This window comes from Thermobia domestica, chromosome 13 (assembly GCF_964235325.1).
Source record: "Thermobia domestica chromosome 13, izTheDome1.hap1.1, whole genome shotgun sequence".
NCBI classification, from domain to species: Eukaryota; Metazoa; Arthropoda; class Insecta; order Zygentoma; family Lepismatidae; genus Thermobia; species Thermobia domestica.
Genome location: NC_137466.1, coordinates 120,615,704 through 120,630,737, shown reverse-complemented (window position 1 = coordinate 120,630,737; position 15,034 = coordinate 120,615,704). Strand labels below are relative to the sequence as shown.

Genomic DNA, 15,034 nt, shown 5'->3' with positions numbered 1-15,034 from the left:
TCTCAGGTCCAGACACCATATACCGATTATGGGCCTAAACAATAGCAATAAAAGAGTATATCCTACTTGACTTTTTGGCGAAAAATTCTCCTTTCTTGAACTCTTCATAGATGGCAAAGTAACTCTCTTTAAGTAAAATATGTTACGTAACTGAACATTAATCCATCTTGCATAGTGAGTATTAAGAGAAAAGAATCATTAAACAATGTTAGCGCCTCTACATACAGCTGAAAATCCTCTCGTATTGTTCTAACAAAAGTCGACAAGAGGAGTCTTAGTTTTAGAACAATAAATCAGAATCTAAATTGGGCACGTACAGTACATCAACTCTTTCTTTACGCCTATCTTCAAATAATAGGCTACTGGCTGTAATTTGATAAGCACTGCAAGGGTGAGTTACATGGGAACTCTACAAATGAATCTGCTTCTCCAGCTGTTGTAATATCATAAAAATAATGCACACATGCACACACATATTTATGGCATCACTATGGAATTACTTGAAACATCTTCTTCTATGCCTAGAAAATCCGCGAGAGACACCATCTTCGTTACTGGATCGTGGAGGCATTTATTAATATACAACACTTAGGGTCAAGCTCAGTACAAGTCATAAAGCAAATGTTGACACGAAAGGACAATACACTGAACACAAACTCTAGAATGCACCTATAGGTACCTCAACATGATGTGTAAACCTTTAAACCCCCTTGACATTTACATGTGAGTCGAAAAAATATAATACATTTCAAGACATATCGCAATCATCCAGAGTACCCTTAAAACACAGTTCCCTAGATGAAGCTGTTATTTGATATAATCTTCCATTTCGGCGAAAACATGTGTGTCTTGAAACTTTCGAATCATTGTATATTTCATTTAAAAATTAAGAATGAAAAATTACATGTCGCCAAGTGATCAGACAGGCATAAGAAACCTGTATTACCATACAAATATAAAATTCAATACAATAGGTAACTAAAATGAACTTCACTACGCCCATTAAAAGCTCTAGCCGGAGAAATAGTTTGTTAGTTGTCATACGTGGTAGCGCATTGGCCGCCAATATTTCTGGTTATTTGAACAGGGACTCATTATCGGTTAAGCATACAGCCGACTGTCTCAAATGTTGGACCAACTCCGAAATTTTGTACCCTACTGGCAATCGATCGTAGAACTACTTTACTACAGGCAGGCTTGGAATTTAGTTACTGTTTCTCTTGTACATCTTTGCAAAGTTATTTGATTCATTTTTTTAAAGGTAGAACTAATATTCATGAATTGTGTTAAGTATTTAGATTATTCTCATAATTATGGCTAGAGAAGGAGTATAAACTGTTGTTCCATAGCAACTCACGTGGTATATTGATTGGTTCTGACTTTTTCGTTGGCGTTCCTGGTTGTACCAACGGTTCTGACGCCGATTTCTCATTAGAAACATTATCTTCTTCGTCACTTTCACTAGTCTTAGGTTCTCCATGGGTCAAAACCTGCAAAAAAAAATAACGAAATATTTTTTTCTTGCCTTTAAATCATAGGAAAAATGTTCATTTATGTTGACTGTGGAAATCTTAAACGATAGTAGTAGATTTAATATTTGTCTTGTTAAATAATTTTACTTGTTTCTGCAATACCAATATTTTAAATAAAATCTCACAATTTGAAAATATTTATTAATTAACATGAAGTGAAAAAAATACGTACCCTCAGCTGCAGAGACATAATTATTCTACTTTCTGGTCCAGACTGTTTTAAGGCAAATGGCTGGTGGTCAACCTCCAACAAACGCTTTTCTAAAAGAGTGGTTAGATTATATGCAAGACGACCAATTTCTTGACCAGTCTTCTGATCCAATACCTGCAATATATCGTGGCGCATTAATGAACGAAGCGAACAGAAAGCAATGCAATTTTTCATGTATAAATTATATATGTTACCCACTGGCCGTAAGCGCTCAAGGTTTACAGCAACTTAAAATTATTTGCCTTGATGCTGGTGAGCTTACATATTATATTTGTATTTAATATTATCTATATAAAAGTAAAAACAAAACAGTGTCTGTTTGTTCCCTCATCACAAACTACTGAAGAGGTAACTATGATCTTTTGCATGAGGTTAGTTCTTTGGACGAGGCAGGTTTTCACCCACTGTATTTCAATGGAGAGAGCGTGCCCTTTGGCTGATGCAATAATGAAAATTTTTTACTCTTCAAATATTTTTGAACTGTTATTAAATTTCCTATGCACTTTCAAGAATTGAAACATCATGCAAGAAAGGGGAAAATGTAAGCTAAAGGGTCTGTCTCTTTGAGCATTCACGTGTAGGGTACCCATATTTTTAGTAAAAATCTTTAACACCCAATGAAAATTTACAATGTTTTCATAGTTATGCAGTTGCTTCTTGAAATACGAGAGTAATTAAATAGTAAGTCAACACTTATCAAATGTGAGTGACAGATGAGTTATTCCTATCAATTGAGTATCTATAACTACTTAAAGCGGGATTTTTTAAAAACATCGTACGAATGGCATTAACCGAATACTGCATTTGATCTGAAAAAATTGATGGCGGGTTTATTACTTTTAAATTCATTATAATCCTACATCCACAACTTTTGCGGACGGAGTATTTTTGCGTGATTCAGTAATCAGAGGGCGTTATTATTCTCGAATGCTTGACTACTTTGGTTTACAGAGCGAATGCTTCAAAGAATACAACTGTTACTAAAAAGACAATAGCGTTTCAACAACATGAACAATTAAAATTGTTAACCAAAATAACCAAATGTTAATTTTTGTAAGAATAATAAAATATTTTTAATTATAAAAATATTGGTAAAATAAATTATTTCAAATGTTCCCGTGCATGTGATCCGATTTTTTGGGCGGCGTCTCCCACCCACTACAATCAAAATTTTAGGTAGAATGCTTTACACCTGTTTCAAGTGTTGTACATATAAACTGAAATTACTAATCTTGTATCCGTGGGAAAATACAGCTATTAATTTCAGTTTATAAATATGTATCCCATAGCGTTCATTAGTAAATATTGTAAAAAGGGTGCTATTGTTGGACGTAAAACTGAAAATTTCATTTCAGTCATTTCACGAAAAAAATTTCAGGTAAGTGCCAATAAACTTTTTTTTCTACAAGTTACAATATTACCTAGCTTTCGGGTGTGAAATTACTTCACAAATTAAGCTACTATATTAAATATGTTTTTATTATTGTTAGAGACGTATCTACAATTTGATATTGGAGCTTATTCAAGTTTACAATCTCCCATTTATGCATTGTTCAAAATTTCAAAATTTAAGGGAATAACTTAAGACCTCTTCCTTGAATACATGCTTGATTATAACAATAGCACTATTCTCTCGAAACCTTACCTTAATATGTAGTGTGTCAGCCTCTGGGTTGGTCACTAAGAATGTAAATCCTTGCTCCCACACTGGATCACCTGTTCGATACTGTACACTAGTTATCTCCATTCTTTTGCCAATACTGATCTGGGCATAAGGATCAGGCTTGCTTGCGGTTCGTGCACTCTAGAATATAAAAAAATACACTAAACTAGAACTAAGAAATAAGTAGAAAAGAAACTATATGTACTATAAAATTTCTACTCACAATTTCGGACATGAAAAGCTACTATATATAAATGAGAAAGCACTAACGAAGAGTCTACTTTTATGACACAAATGTAATACATTACTTTTCTACGTGATAGTTTCTAATATTACTAACATATGCTCCCTAACATAATTTTACATACTCTGTGTGTTAAATAATGTACTGAATTAGTCAAACTAAAGCAGTTTTTCTTTCGGAATAATAATAATAATAATAAATACTGACGAAGAGCACAGTGGCGGAAGTTACAAAAAATCACATCTAAAAAATAATTCTACAAACTCACGGAAGAAATTTTCGTAAAGAAATAATAGAAAAGTTTTAAAGAAATAAAAGTTTGGTGGTGATAGAATGTTAATTTTTCCCGGCGTGACGCTCTTCAAGATACGCCACTGGAGAATTGTTTCCAAATTTTGCAAGAAGTACATATTGCAGAAATCATTTTATTCCAACATTTTTTTTTTTAATATTATTTGCTCTTTAACTGGTTGAATACAGGACATTTTGTATACAGCATTCTACATTTCGTTATATGAATTTCAGATATAAAAAGCTAAGAAATTATATATATATATATATATATATATATATATATATATATATATATATATATATATTCTTTTTAATCTTTAAACAAGAAAGAGGTGGTAGATGAGATGATCATAATTTATACCGTACCTACCGTGATATGCCAAATAAATAAAAAAAATCTTAGCAAAGACGAATAGAAAAAACAATTCGGACCATCCGAATATAAGGTAAATTACACTGTAGCTACTCTTATGTCCTCCAATCTGCTAAAAAATATCAGTATTATTGCGGCAGTAAAACGGACACCACACGTTTCAATTCTAATAAGTAACAGAAAATGTTCTTTATATCTTTAAATATTTATATAACACCAACTTTTAATAATAATCTTTTTAATTTTACTGTTATGTGTAGGATAGCCCTGTAAGAAATTATACTTTGAAAAAATGTTTAGTTAAGTTTTGCATTTATGTTGTACAAAATAAAATCACACAAAATGATACTTTAATTTAAATGCAAGTAATTATTTTGTAGCAAATTAACTGGATTTATTTTATTATTATTTTACTTGAAATTACTACAGTAAAACTTAGATACTGGGAAGAATACTGATAGTAACTGTTCTGTAAATTTATACATATAATCTTGCATCTAATTTCACTTTCTATATTGCACTGCTAACATTTTTATGATTTTTAACACCCCTTCTCCTTCATAATAGTAACATTATACTCTTCCCACCGTATTTACGTAATTTCCTTATACTTTGTACTACTTACAATATCATATCATTCAAAACATTCTTGAAGATCCTGTGGAACATGTTATCTTCATAATTTTTCGTCTTTACTCCTTTCCGAAGTTCATTTCTTATATTTTGATTCAAGATTTCACTATTACTACAACCTAGAAGCCTTACTTAATCACTATATGCGAAATTGTGTCTTTAGTCATGTCGTTATGTAACAGTTACACAATACCTCCCGATGAGATCTGAACTCCTATGCAATATTTACTAGCAACTCAGTGCTAAAAAATAAGTAAATAAATAAAAATAAAGGCCAAAATTCCTTCAAGTAAGTCACAATTTTAGCCTCCGCTAGAAACGAAGAGAAGTGCGAACTTTCAGTTTAAAATACAAGTACACCATTGATAAAGTTCCTCTCGACGCATAAATCTTAGATCAGGTAGTTGAAGCCAAATCAAAAACTAAATGAGGTTTACTTGAAAAAAAAAGAAAAAAAAAGAAAGCTAGAATAAGAATGGTAAAATTTAAAGACGGAAAAGTGCATTTTTGGTACTGTAAAAAAGTTTAAAAATAAGACTCATTACATTTACAGTTTAGGATCGTAAGAGGTAAAACCACGAATACTACGAAAAAGCTGTGAAGACAGACTAGAAGTCTTCAGAATGTGAATCTGAAAAGAAAGAAAAAGAAAAGAAAAGAAAAGAAAAAAACTATAGTTGCGTGGAATGGAAACTAATGTATAAGTTTTAGTAAAATTATGTCACATAAAAACAATTTTTGAGGTAAGAAACGAAAAGAAATCAATTAGGATACTAATATTCTACGTAAGAACCTACTCATCTTTGGAATATTCCACAAAGCTAAGTACAAACGAAAAATGACAATAAGGGATAAAATGAAATTAAAAACGGAACACTCGAACTTCTGATACGAGGGTAAGTTGGAAAATAAACTTTCCCGGCGGCTGTGGGGACAGTGGAGTTTATGTAGGGTAAATAAAGAAGTATATTGCAAAAATAAAGAACAACTCTTACTTTATTTTTCCACATAATAACCAAGGACAATGATTCGTCATTCCGCTCTAGAAAACTTTAAAAAAATTCTTGGAAAACATGACTATCCTGCATACGAAAAACCAACTCAATGGCTATCTTCACTTTGTTATTTGTTTGCAAGTACCTTTCGCTGAGAGATTTCTTTAATGCCGGAAAGAGATGGAAGTCGCTGGATGCAAGGTTGAGAGTGTGCGGCGAATGGTCAAGGCGTCCCCAGCAGAGGGTAGCACGATAGTTTTGTGCTGCAGCCACAGAGTGTGGTCTCACATTGTAGTCCAAAAGGAGAACGTCAGATGACAGACTAAGTAGTTTCCTGCGAATAGCACACTTCTGTCTTGTCAGTGTCTCACAATACCACTGACCCTTGATTGTTTCACCCTCTACACTTGCGGGGCACAGAATGGGCCACTCACACCGTAACTTAACACTTATTGTACCATTACAACGTTCTACACTGAAAGATTTCCGCGTCTGTAAGTTTATGAATGTATGAGTTTGTTTAGCGTACAACGAAGTTACATACTGTATTATGTTAAACACAGTGTGTTTAGCATTTAGCATAATTTCAATGTTCTTTGGTTATAGTTTTAGTACATAAGCTTAATAAAGACTTGGATATTTTTTCATCTACACAACCAACAACACTGAACTTTGCAACAACAACAACAAAAAAGAAAAAAGTCTAAGATTTCTGATCAATTTGGTATAAGGAAACCCCAAATATTAACGACAGATATAAACTGGGGAATTAATATATCAAATACTTTTTTCCTTATTGAATTCAGCGATTTCCTTGTAACTTCGCTGACAAAGAACACATGACAAGCGCATTACTAATATAATGAATATATATGAATATATATATATATATATATATATATATATATATATATATATATATATATATATATATATATATATAACTTAATAAATGAAAACAATTGGTACTCCAAAGATTTGTCAATATTAATACTGAGAGTAAACATGCGAGTAATAGAGAATAAACGGATATTATTCAAAATCACTATTAAAATTAAATTACGCTACCGTAAGCTCATATATTAATTTATCCACATTCTTTTAAATATAAAATTATACAAAGAATGTGACTTTTTCTGTTCATTTGACACTATCTTTCGTTTCTTCATTTCAGGTACCTTCTAACGTGTAATACGTAGACAACTTTGTTATCATATACTACATGCCAATCTCTCTTTACAACTATACGTAGTTGGAATACTTATTTGGTGTTCTATACCTTCTATGTTGTATGTAGCCTTCTGTAGAATTATGAACTCTAAAGTGTTTCATTCTATTTCTTTAAAATCTTTATTTAAAAAATAAATAAAATCTTAACTTACAAATAAAACTAATTACGAGATTCTCATAAGTTAGGTGAGAATCAGTATACTTTTAAACGTAACTGAACAAAACACTGACACTAGATCTTAATTATTACACTGGCCATTGACTTCACTGAAATTTTCTACACATAATAATAATAATATCAATACTAATCATCATCTTTGTATTTCAGTCTAGTTTAAGAGGCATGAAAAAAAAGCGGAATTCAGACTACACATTCGTCTTATACGACTGAGAGAAAATTAATGAAATATATGATTCGAAGATCTCCCTTGAACCTAGAAATGTTCGACTTCAGACCAATACCAATAAATTCATTACAAAGATAATCTTCGTTACCTACTTATAATAAAAGGCAATAAAAGTTTAAGACAAAATTACATTTCCTGTGTAATCAAAGCAATGAAATATTAAAATGACTCCTGCTTTCAAGTATTACAAAAATATACAAATAAATCAACTTGTGAATAGTTTTCGAAGGGCATCTTATAAAAGAACGAAAACAAATGATTTTGAAATGATCATCTGAAAAAGAAATGATTCTGTTGAAACATACAAATGTACGCATTATTACTCATTCCTCCGTGTAAACTACAAGTCAAGATACGTGACCAGACATGTATGCAAATACAGGACAGACAAGTGCGTTGAAAAGAACTAGCAACTACATAAATATCTACGAATGTTTTTGAATTAAATATGAAGAACCAAATAGACTTATGGCACAAAGATTTATGATAATTATGAAAGAACAACGAAAGAATGTCTGATACATGCTTTAGAAGAAGAACAAAAACTGTGCTTGGTGACACATAAAGCAACCTGAAACACACCCTGAGGCTTTTTCAGGAAGTTTATCATTGCATTCAACAGAATAATAATCGCTAGTGCAGCAATTTCAAATTTAAAAGAAATAAATAACCAACTAAACTGAACGAAGATATGTAGTAATTACACAACAGCCTTTTTATTCCAAGCGCGAAACAAAGCATTTGCATACATAGGATGTATTCTTGAACATATTTGTTGAAATTGTAATAATTATTCGGTCGTAGCTCATTTTTCTCATTAAAAGATTAAGAAGTGAACCTCTACTCCCTGAAATGAGTAGAACTATGGAATGAACACTAGTTCGTAGCAATGTTATTAATGTACTAATATACAATTTTCTGATCTTTTACGAGCACAAGCTAGAACTGTTATATACTTTATTACGAAAATATTTATGTAAGTACTTCTGCGTGCTTACATATATTTCCCATTCTACTAAGGACGTTCAATATATACTCACGAAAACCGTCGATTTAAGGTATGCGAAGTTGCAGAAAGATTGAACATTTCTGTTGGAACAGCCCATTACATCATTCACGAGAAACTGCAATACCGCAAAATGTGTGCACGATGGGTTTCTCATCAACTGAGTGGTGACAATCGACAGATGAGAACGGGTTGCAGTCTTAAAGGTTTAATGCGATACCGGCAAGATGGCCATATGCATCGTGATAGGGGATGAGACATTTGTCCATCATTACACTTCCGATGGACGATGAATATTTCGGAATAGATGGAGAAGAGAAGCAAAATGTGAAGACAGTGCTAAATAGCCACAGCTTATATATATAAGGGTTTGGACAAATTGGTACTACGGTGGTATAAATACCTGAATCTCAATGGGAATTATGTGGAGAAGTGAGGAAGGACCTTTCTATACATGTATATATAGTTTATAAATGTAATTTTTTTTTCAGCTTAGGGAAACTTATATAGTGGACGACCCACGTATTTCGTAAACTACGTTTTTGTAACTTTCCTAAAATCTGCATACATTAAATTCGTCTTTATGTACCTTTTGAGAAAAGTTTCACAACAATGCAACAGCAAGAATACAATATCGGAAATCTGTAAAAACTTTTATTACTCAACCCTCTTACTCGTTTCCCGTTTCCAGTTTCTCGTCTTAAATATACAAAACCTTTTATAATTTGCTAACACGAAATAAACATATTTTAAATCTATATGAATTGAGTATATAAGAATAAGATTCAGTACTCAGAACTTTTCATGAACGTTACAACAAATATTCACTTATTTTTCGAAAAATTAAAATAATAATAATAATAATAATAATAATAATAATAATAATAATAATAATAATAATAATAATAATAATAATAATAATAATAATAATAATAATAATAAGAAGAAGAAGAAGAAGAAGAAGAAGAAGAAGAAATTAAACTATTTAACAATGAAAAACGTGGATATTTAAAGAAACATTATTAGAGATACTTATATTAATTAAGTAAAGGGAAGGCAAAAATTGCAGAAAATAAAATTATCAATAAGTCTCCATTTAAAACTTGAAAACAAAACCTCTATATGCTTCGTGCAAGCCAAGGTAACCAACTTTTCCAAGCTCAAATTTTATCGAATATTTGGATTCTGTTGGGAACTGAGCTCAACACAATCAGTAACAAAAAAATGTAATTCTTGCAAACTCATTAATAATCATCAAATAAATTTAGGATGTATTAGGTAAAAAGGTATTAAAATATATATGCGAAACATAAATGATCAAATGTTCGTAACAAATAACTAGAACAGTTTGGATTAGAAATAAAATTGCACAAGCAATATATTGCACCTATATTTGAGTGTAATGAGGATTATAATAAATAGATACTTGAGATCCCTTGCAGCTATTTATTTGAACAGTATCAATATTTCGGCTATCAGTTAGGTTCTTCATGAATCCGTAAGCGAGGTTATCCTTATTTTTACTGGTTTAACTTTCCTCACTTTTTTTGTTTTTGTTTTTGTTTTGTTTTGTTTTTGTAAGTTTCACGTCCCACGATTATGCTCTGAGGCTAAAGGGGACTGAGAAGATAAGAATGAACGAAATAGTGGAGTGAAGAAAACGATATGAAACGGGAGAATACTGAGAAAATCCCACACATAGTAATTCTTTTTGTACACTACAATGCTTACTTGGAGAGAGCAGGGATTGAACCAGAGGCCCTAAACACAGAGATGAGTACTCTTATCACTGAGCCACGCGGCCCTTACTTGAGATCACAAGGGGCTGCGTAACTCAGTAAATATTCTTAAAACAAGGAGACAAGTAATGGTCAAAATACTGCAATGTGTAAACAAATACTACAGATGCTCTAAAGGTAAAATTGTGTATTTGAAGGAAATACAGTTCCCTGTGAAACTGTGGCTTAACGAAACTATGGTGAAAATCTAGAGGAAAAAGCAATAGAGAAACATGTGCGTTTCATTTTTATACATCAGCCCAAAGCACGCGATATCACTTGTCACGCCCTTTTCTTTTCATATTATCCAAATGTGAACCTTATCAATGCCCATCTGCATATGAGGCTCCACATTCATATAGTGTGTTTCAACTTACACTATGAAGACACGAACAAAACCTTGTTCAGAATTTATGTAATTTAAATAGCTGCTGAACCCCTGAAAATTACGGAAATCATGACGATCACCACAACCCCACATCACCACAAAAAGGGATGGACTATTACTGAACTACGTTCTTTCCTAAGAACTGTTTGTAAGTTCCACACTGCCTGTCAAGCAAATAGGCTGAAATCTGTAAGCCCAGTACATGCCAGATCTTCCCTGCTCATATTCCCATGCTGAACTTCCCTCCAGTGCTATTGGTCATTTATGTTGAAGTGTTATCGTTGTACCTCTGTTTGGAGCAATAGTTACCCCGATCGAAAGTACTCTAGTAGTGTGTTGATGGTATCTTTACTTCATTATTACATGTATATACAATTTTAAATAATGTTACATGTATGTATTAATAATTTTAAATAATGGTATACATGGATCAATAAGTGTTGATCTAAATCTCCACAGTAGTCTTGCAAAACCTATTCTCCATGGACAACGGGTACGGACAGCTGTATGGATTAATCATTTATTTTTCATTACACTATAACATTAAAATATGCAGTTTAACATAAATGCAAACATTATTATTTATTAAATTCATACATTAGCCTATTTAACAGTCAATTGCGGAAAACTGCGGACTCAATAGCATATTCAAATATTAAAATTCAAAATTACTTTATTCTCAATTATTCTTTTATTTTACTCCTATATTTCTAAGTTCAGTATTAAAATGTGTATTTCTACATCTTCCAAAATTTACATTTAAAGAATACACACAAAAAACATTGAATGCGATAACTTAGTTGAATCTGACTATTAAAAAAAGTATGGAAGTAATTAACAAGTTACTTAAGAGACATCATGTAATATATTAGTTAAAATATAAATGACGTAATACATTATTAACTGTAATCATAAATTATGAAACTAGAGTAGGATTTAAAGAGGTTACGGCATATCTTTAGACACTGCGTATTCTTTTAGAATTATACATTAAACATAACATTGTGTGATATGGCATATTTTTTAAGAATTGTACATTAAACATTGTGTGACAGAAATTTGTTTGTGATTAAACTTTCTTATATTACATGAAATGACAATGTGTAAGGCTATTACTTTGTGTAAAATTAAGTTTCAACAACTACGTAAAGGATATGTTGCTTATTTTAAAGGAAGCTACAAAAAAGTTCTCTACGTTAACATTTAACGTAATACAGAATACTTTACATGGATTTTATAAGTATCATAGAAACAAAACATAAGTGCTTATATAATATTGAACGAAGACCGACTGCTAAATCGTGTTATGAAGGATCTGAGTATGTCAATGTCGTTCTCGATAACGTAATTAATATTTATAGATAAATTACCAAACAAATAAACAAACAAAAAAGAAGGAAGAAAAGAAGATAACGAGTTTTACTGAAACTCTTAATGCTATAAAAACAGCATCACCACTTTTTGTTTCACACTATCAGGAAATTTATCGACCGTCAGAGATGGTTTATCAGGCCATTAAATTTTACAAACCTTTTCTCAAAGCTACTCGGTGAAAGACTAATATATTAATACACTGAAAAAACAGCAGAATGAAAGGGAAATACTAAACATACGAAATTATTAACGTTTTGGTAATAATAAATATCGTGAATACCATGCCTGCAATTCTTCTCCATTTACTAGTGGAAGAGTTACTAGAATTCTAGTAGGAAAAACGGATAGTTCTGCCACTGGCAAGTAGCAAGCATATCTGGATATTAGTTGTACATGCCAGTGTTATCATGCAATTGTTGTGCAGCAAATGAAAGGATAAAATTAATTAACAGGTAACAAAGAATGCAAGAAAAAAAAGATAAAATTCGGCAAATCGTGTTACAGTTGTATAACGGGGTCTGTATGACCCGTACCTTGCCGGATGAAGAAAACCACTGACCGTAACTCTTAACAACTGCACTCTGTAACCAGCAAAGAGGAGTACTTATTACTACAATTAACAGCTACAGAAAAGTATCATTTCCTTGTGGGTTGAATCCACTGTAGATCATATGCATCAACTATACACACACATTCACATAGTTAATGAAGTTAACAATGAGCCAAGAGATCATATGGATAGAACTGAGAGAAGATATGTTAATTACTAAATTTACTTATGTCAATTGAAGTATACATTTTTTCTATAAATCAAATCAGATAACAAGCAACGACTCGCGAAACAACTTAAGCTTGTTTATAATTATTTCTTTAAGAGAATACAGATGTATTCAAATTATTAGACTCAGCATTCAGTTTCTGAATATTTTACTGTTCTTACAATATTACATCAGAAAACGGTTTGAACTTATAGTTGCTAGTATAGTTGCTAGCTATATATTGCTAGTATAGAACAGTCCAAATTACTACTCTGTAACTCTGTTCTAGTTTCTTGTGGTCATGGCACATGCTTTTCAATATCAATAAAACAAATGCGTACGTGACTTTCAAATTTAAATATTATACAGTATGTGTATCTGAATTGGAAACAAAAAATGAAATGGGAAACTTACAAGAAAACGATCTCTCACACAAAGATTAATATTTCGTATGAAATCCGTTATTCTTTTTTGTCTTTTATCCTTTGTGGTATACTATGTACGAGTTTAGCCCATTTTGACTTCAATTCAGCATCATAATACCACAAATTGTTGATCTCCTCGATCAATTGATGTTTCGTTGTAATATGATTCTTTAGTTTTTCCTTCATGAAGCTCCAAGGGTTTTCAATCGGGTTCATATCAAGACTACTGTCCGGCGACGGAAGAACACTAATTTCGTTGCTCGAACAATTGTGTCATGGTTTTGCCCTGGTGGCATGGGGCTTCATCATGCATAAGGATGAAGTGTGCGTCATCAAACCAGACTGCAGTCTGGGGAAGCAGTTCTTTTTGAAGAACTTGTAGGTATTGGTCGTGCTTCATTGTTCCCTCTTTTATATACAGTTTCCCAGGCCCAAAGATAGACACCATACCCCGACCATGGCTGAAGTAGGATGCTTCACAGTTTGTTGGAAGCATTCCAACTTGAACTATTTCCCAGGCCGACGTCGCACATGTTGTAAACATTCATCAGACAAGAAGACACATGATTCATCACTGAAACACACTATTATCCAATCATCAACCGTCTAATGTTCCAGGCCTCGTGCCCATTCGAGAAGCTTCTTTGACATGATTGGAGTAAATTTTGCTTTCTTGGCCTGAGTGCTTTTATTCCCTCAGGTCAAAGAATCCTTCGAACATTTTCAGGCGAAATATCTACATCATACTCAGCCATTTTTATGATTAAGTCTCTAGAAATTGCGCTTCTATTTCCCCCAGAGCCAATCTTTTTAGCTTTTTGATACCTCTTAGCGATAGCTTTGGTTTTCACCCACATTTCCCAACCCTATTTTGCTGATACATTTGCTTTTAGCCCATTGCAACGGAGATTTTACTCTCAGATTTTTGTCCTACCCCAACTATACTAGCAATTTCTTGTTGTGTATATCTTCCTTCCGCCAGAAGTGTTTTGACAACTTCCACTTTACGCGGAGAAAGGTCTCTGGCTTTTCCCATTGTGACTTCACAGAATAAAAGATTAATACACAAAACACGTCACGTTCACTTTAAATTGGCCCATTCGAACTGCTGAACGCTTTGAATGTCGTAACTGCTTAGGACTCCACCCACAATACTTCAGTTTGTAACTTTTTGACAGAAACCACAATAGTTATCTACAACTGAAATACCACTTTCAGAACCCTTCCCCTCCACTAATGCTATCTGCTGTTCAACGGTGATATCACCACTTCAACTGTACTGTAAACAAATGAAAGATCCTATGATTGGTGGTTTAACCATTAAATTACATGTTCTAGAACTCCGAAATTGGACTACAACATCAACTTTGCATTTTTCTAGTGTGAGTCTAATAATTTGAATACGTATATGTATTATTATTATTATATACTTTTCGAAAACAACTCAGAACTTGTTCCATCACTTTTCACATCAACACCTTGAAGAAACACCCTAGGTTGATCTGACGGAATTGCTGATCGACGCTAGCTCAAAATGGAAAACTCGAACTAATTAGACTGCCGTGACAATTTTGTATTATTAATTCCTGATTTAAACGTATTGGTAATTTGTACAGAGTGTCATTTTACGCTTCTTTTCACGTCTTAGTTGATTTAGTGTTACATAAAACGAATACACACTTGTTATTGAGACTGATTTCTACTGTTATTAGTTAATCGATCG

At 32.4% G+C, this 15,034-nt stretch overlaps 1 protein-coding gene across 3 annotated transcripts in view; it reads right to left on the bottom strand.

Annotated features, from left to right (window-relative positions):
- Nucleotides 1-15,034, bottom strand: part of Esyt2 (extended synaptotagmin-like protein 2) — a 107,777-nt gene that overhangs the window by 21,759 nt on the left and 70,984 nt on the right. For all 3 annotated transcript variants that reach the window (XM_081736340.1, XM_081736342.1, XM_081736341.1), the window contains exons 13-15: nucleotides 3,389-3,547; nucleotides 1,705-1,857; nucleotides 1,358-1,490 (exon numbers count right to left, since the gene is read on the bottom strand). In XM_081736340.1, coding sequence (XP_081592466.1) covers nucleotides 1,358-1,490; nucleotides 1,705-1,857; nucleotides 3,389-3,547 — 445 coding nt within the window. The remainder of the gene's footprint in view (nucleotides 1-1,357; nucleotides 1,491-1,704; nucleotides 1,858-3,388; nucleotides 3,548-15,034) is intronic.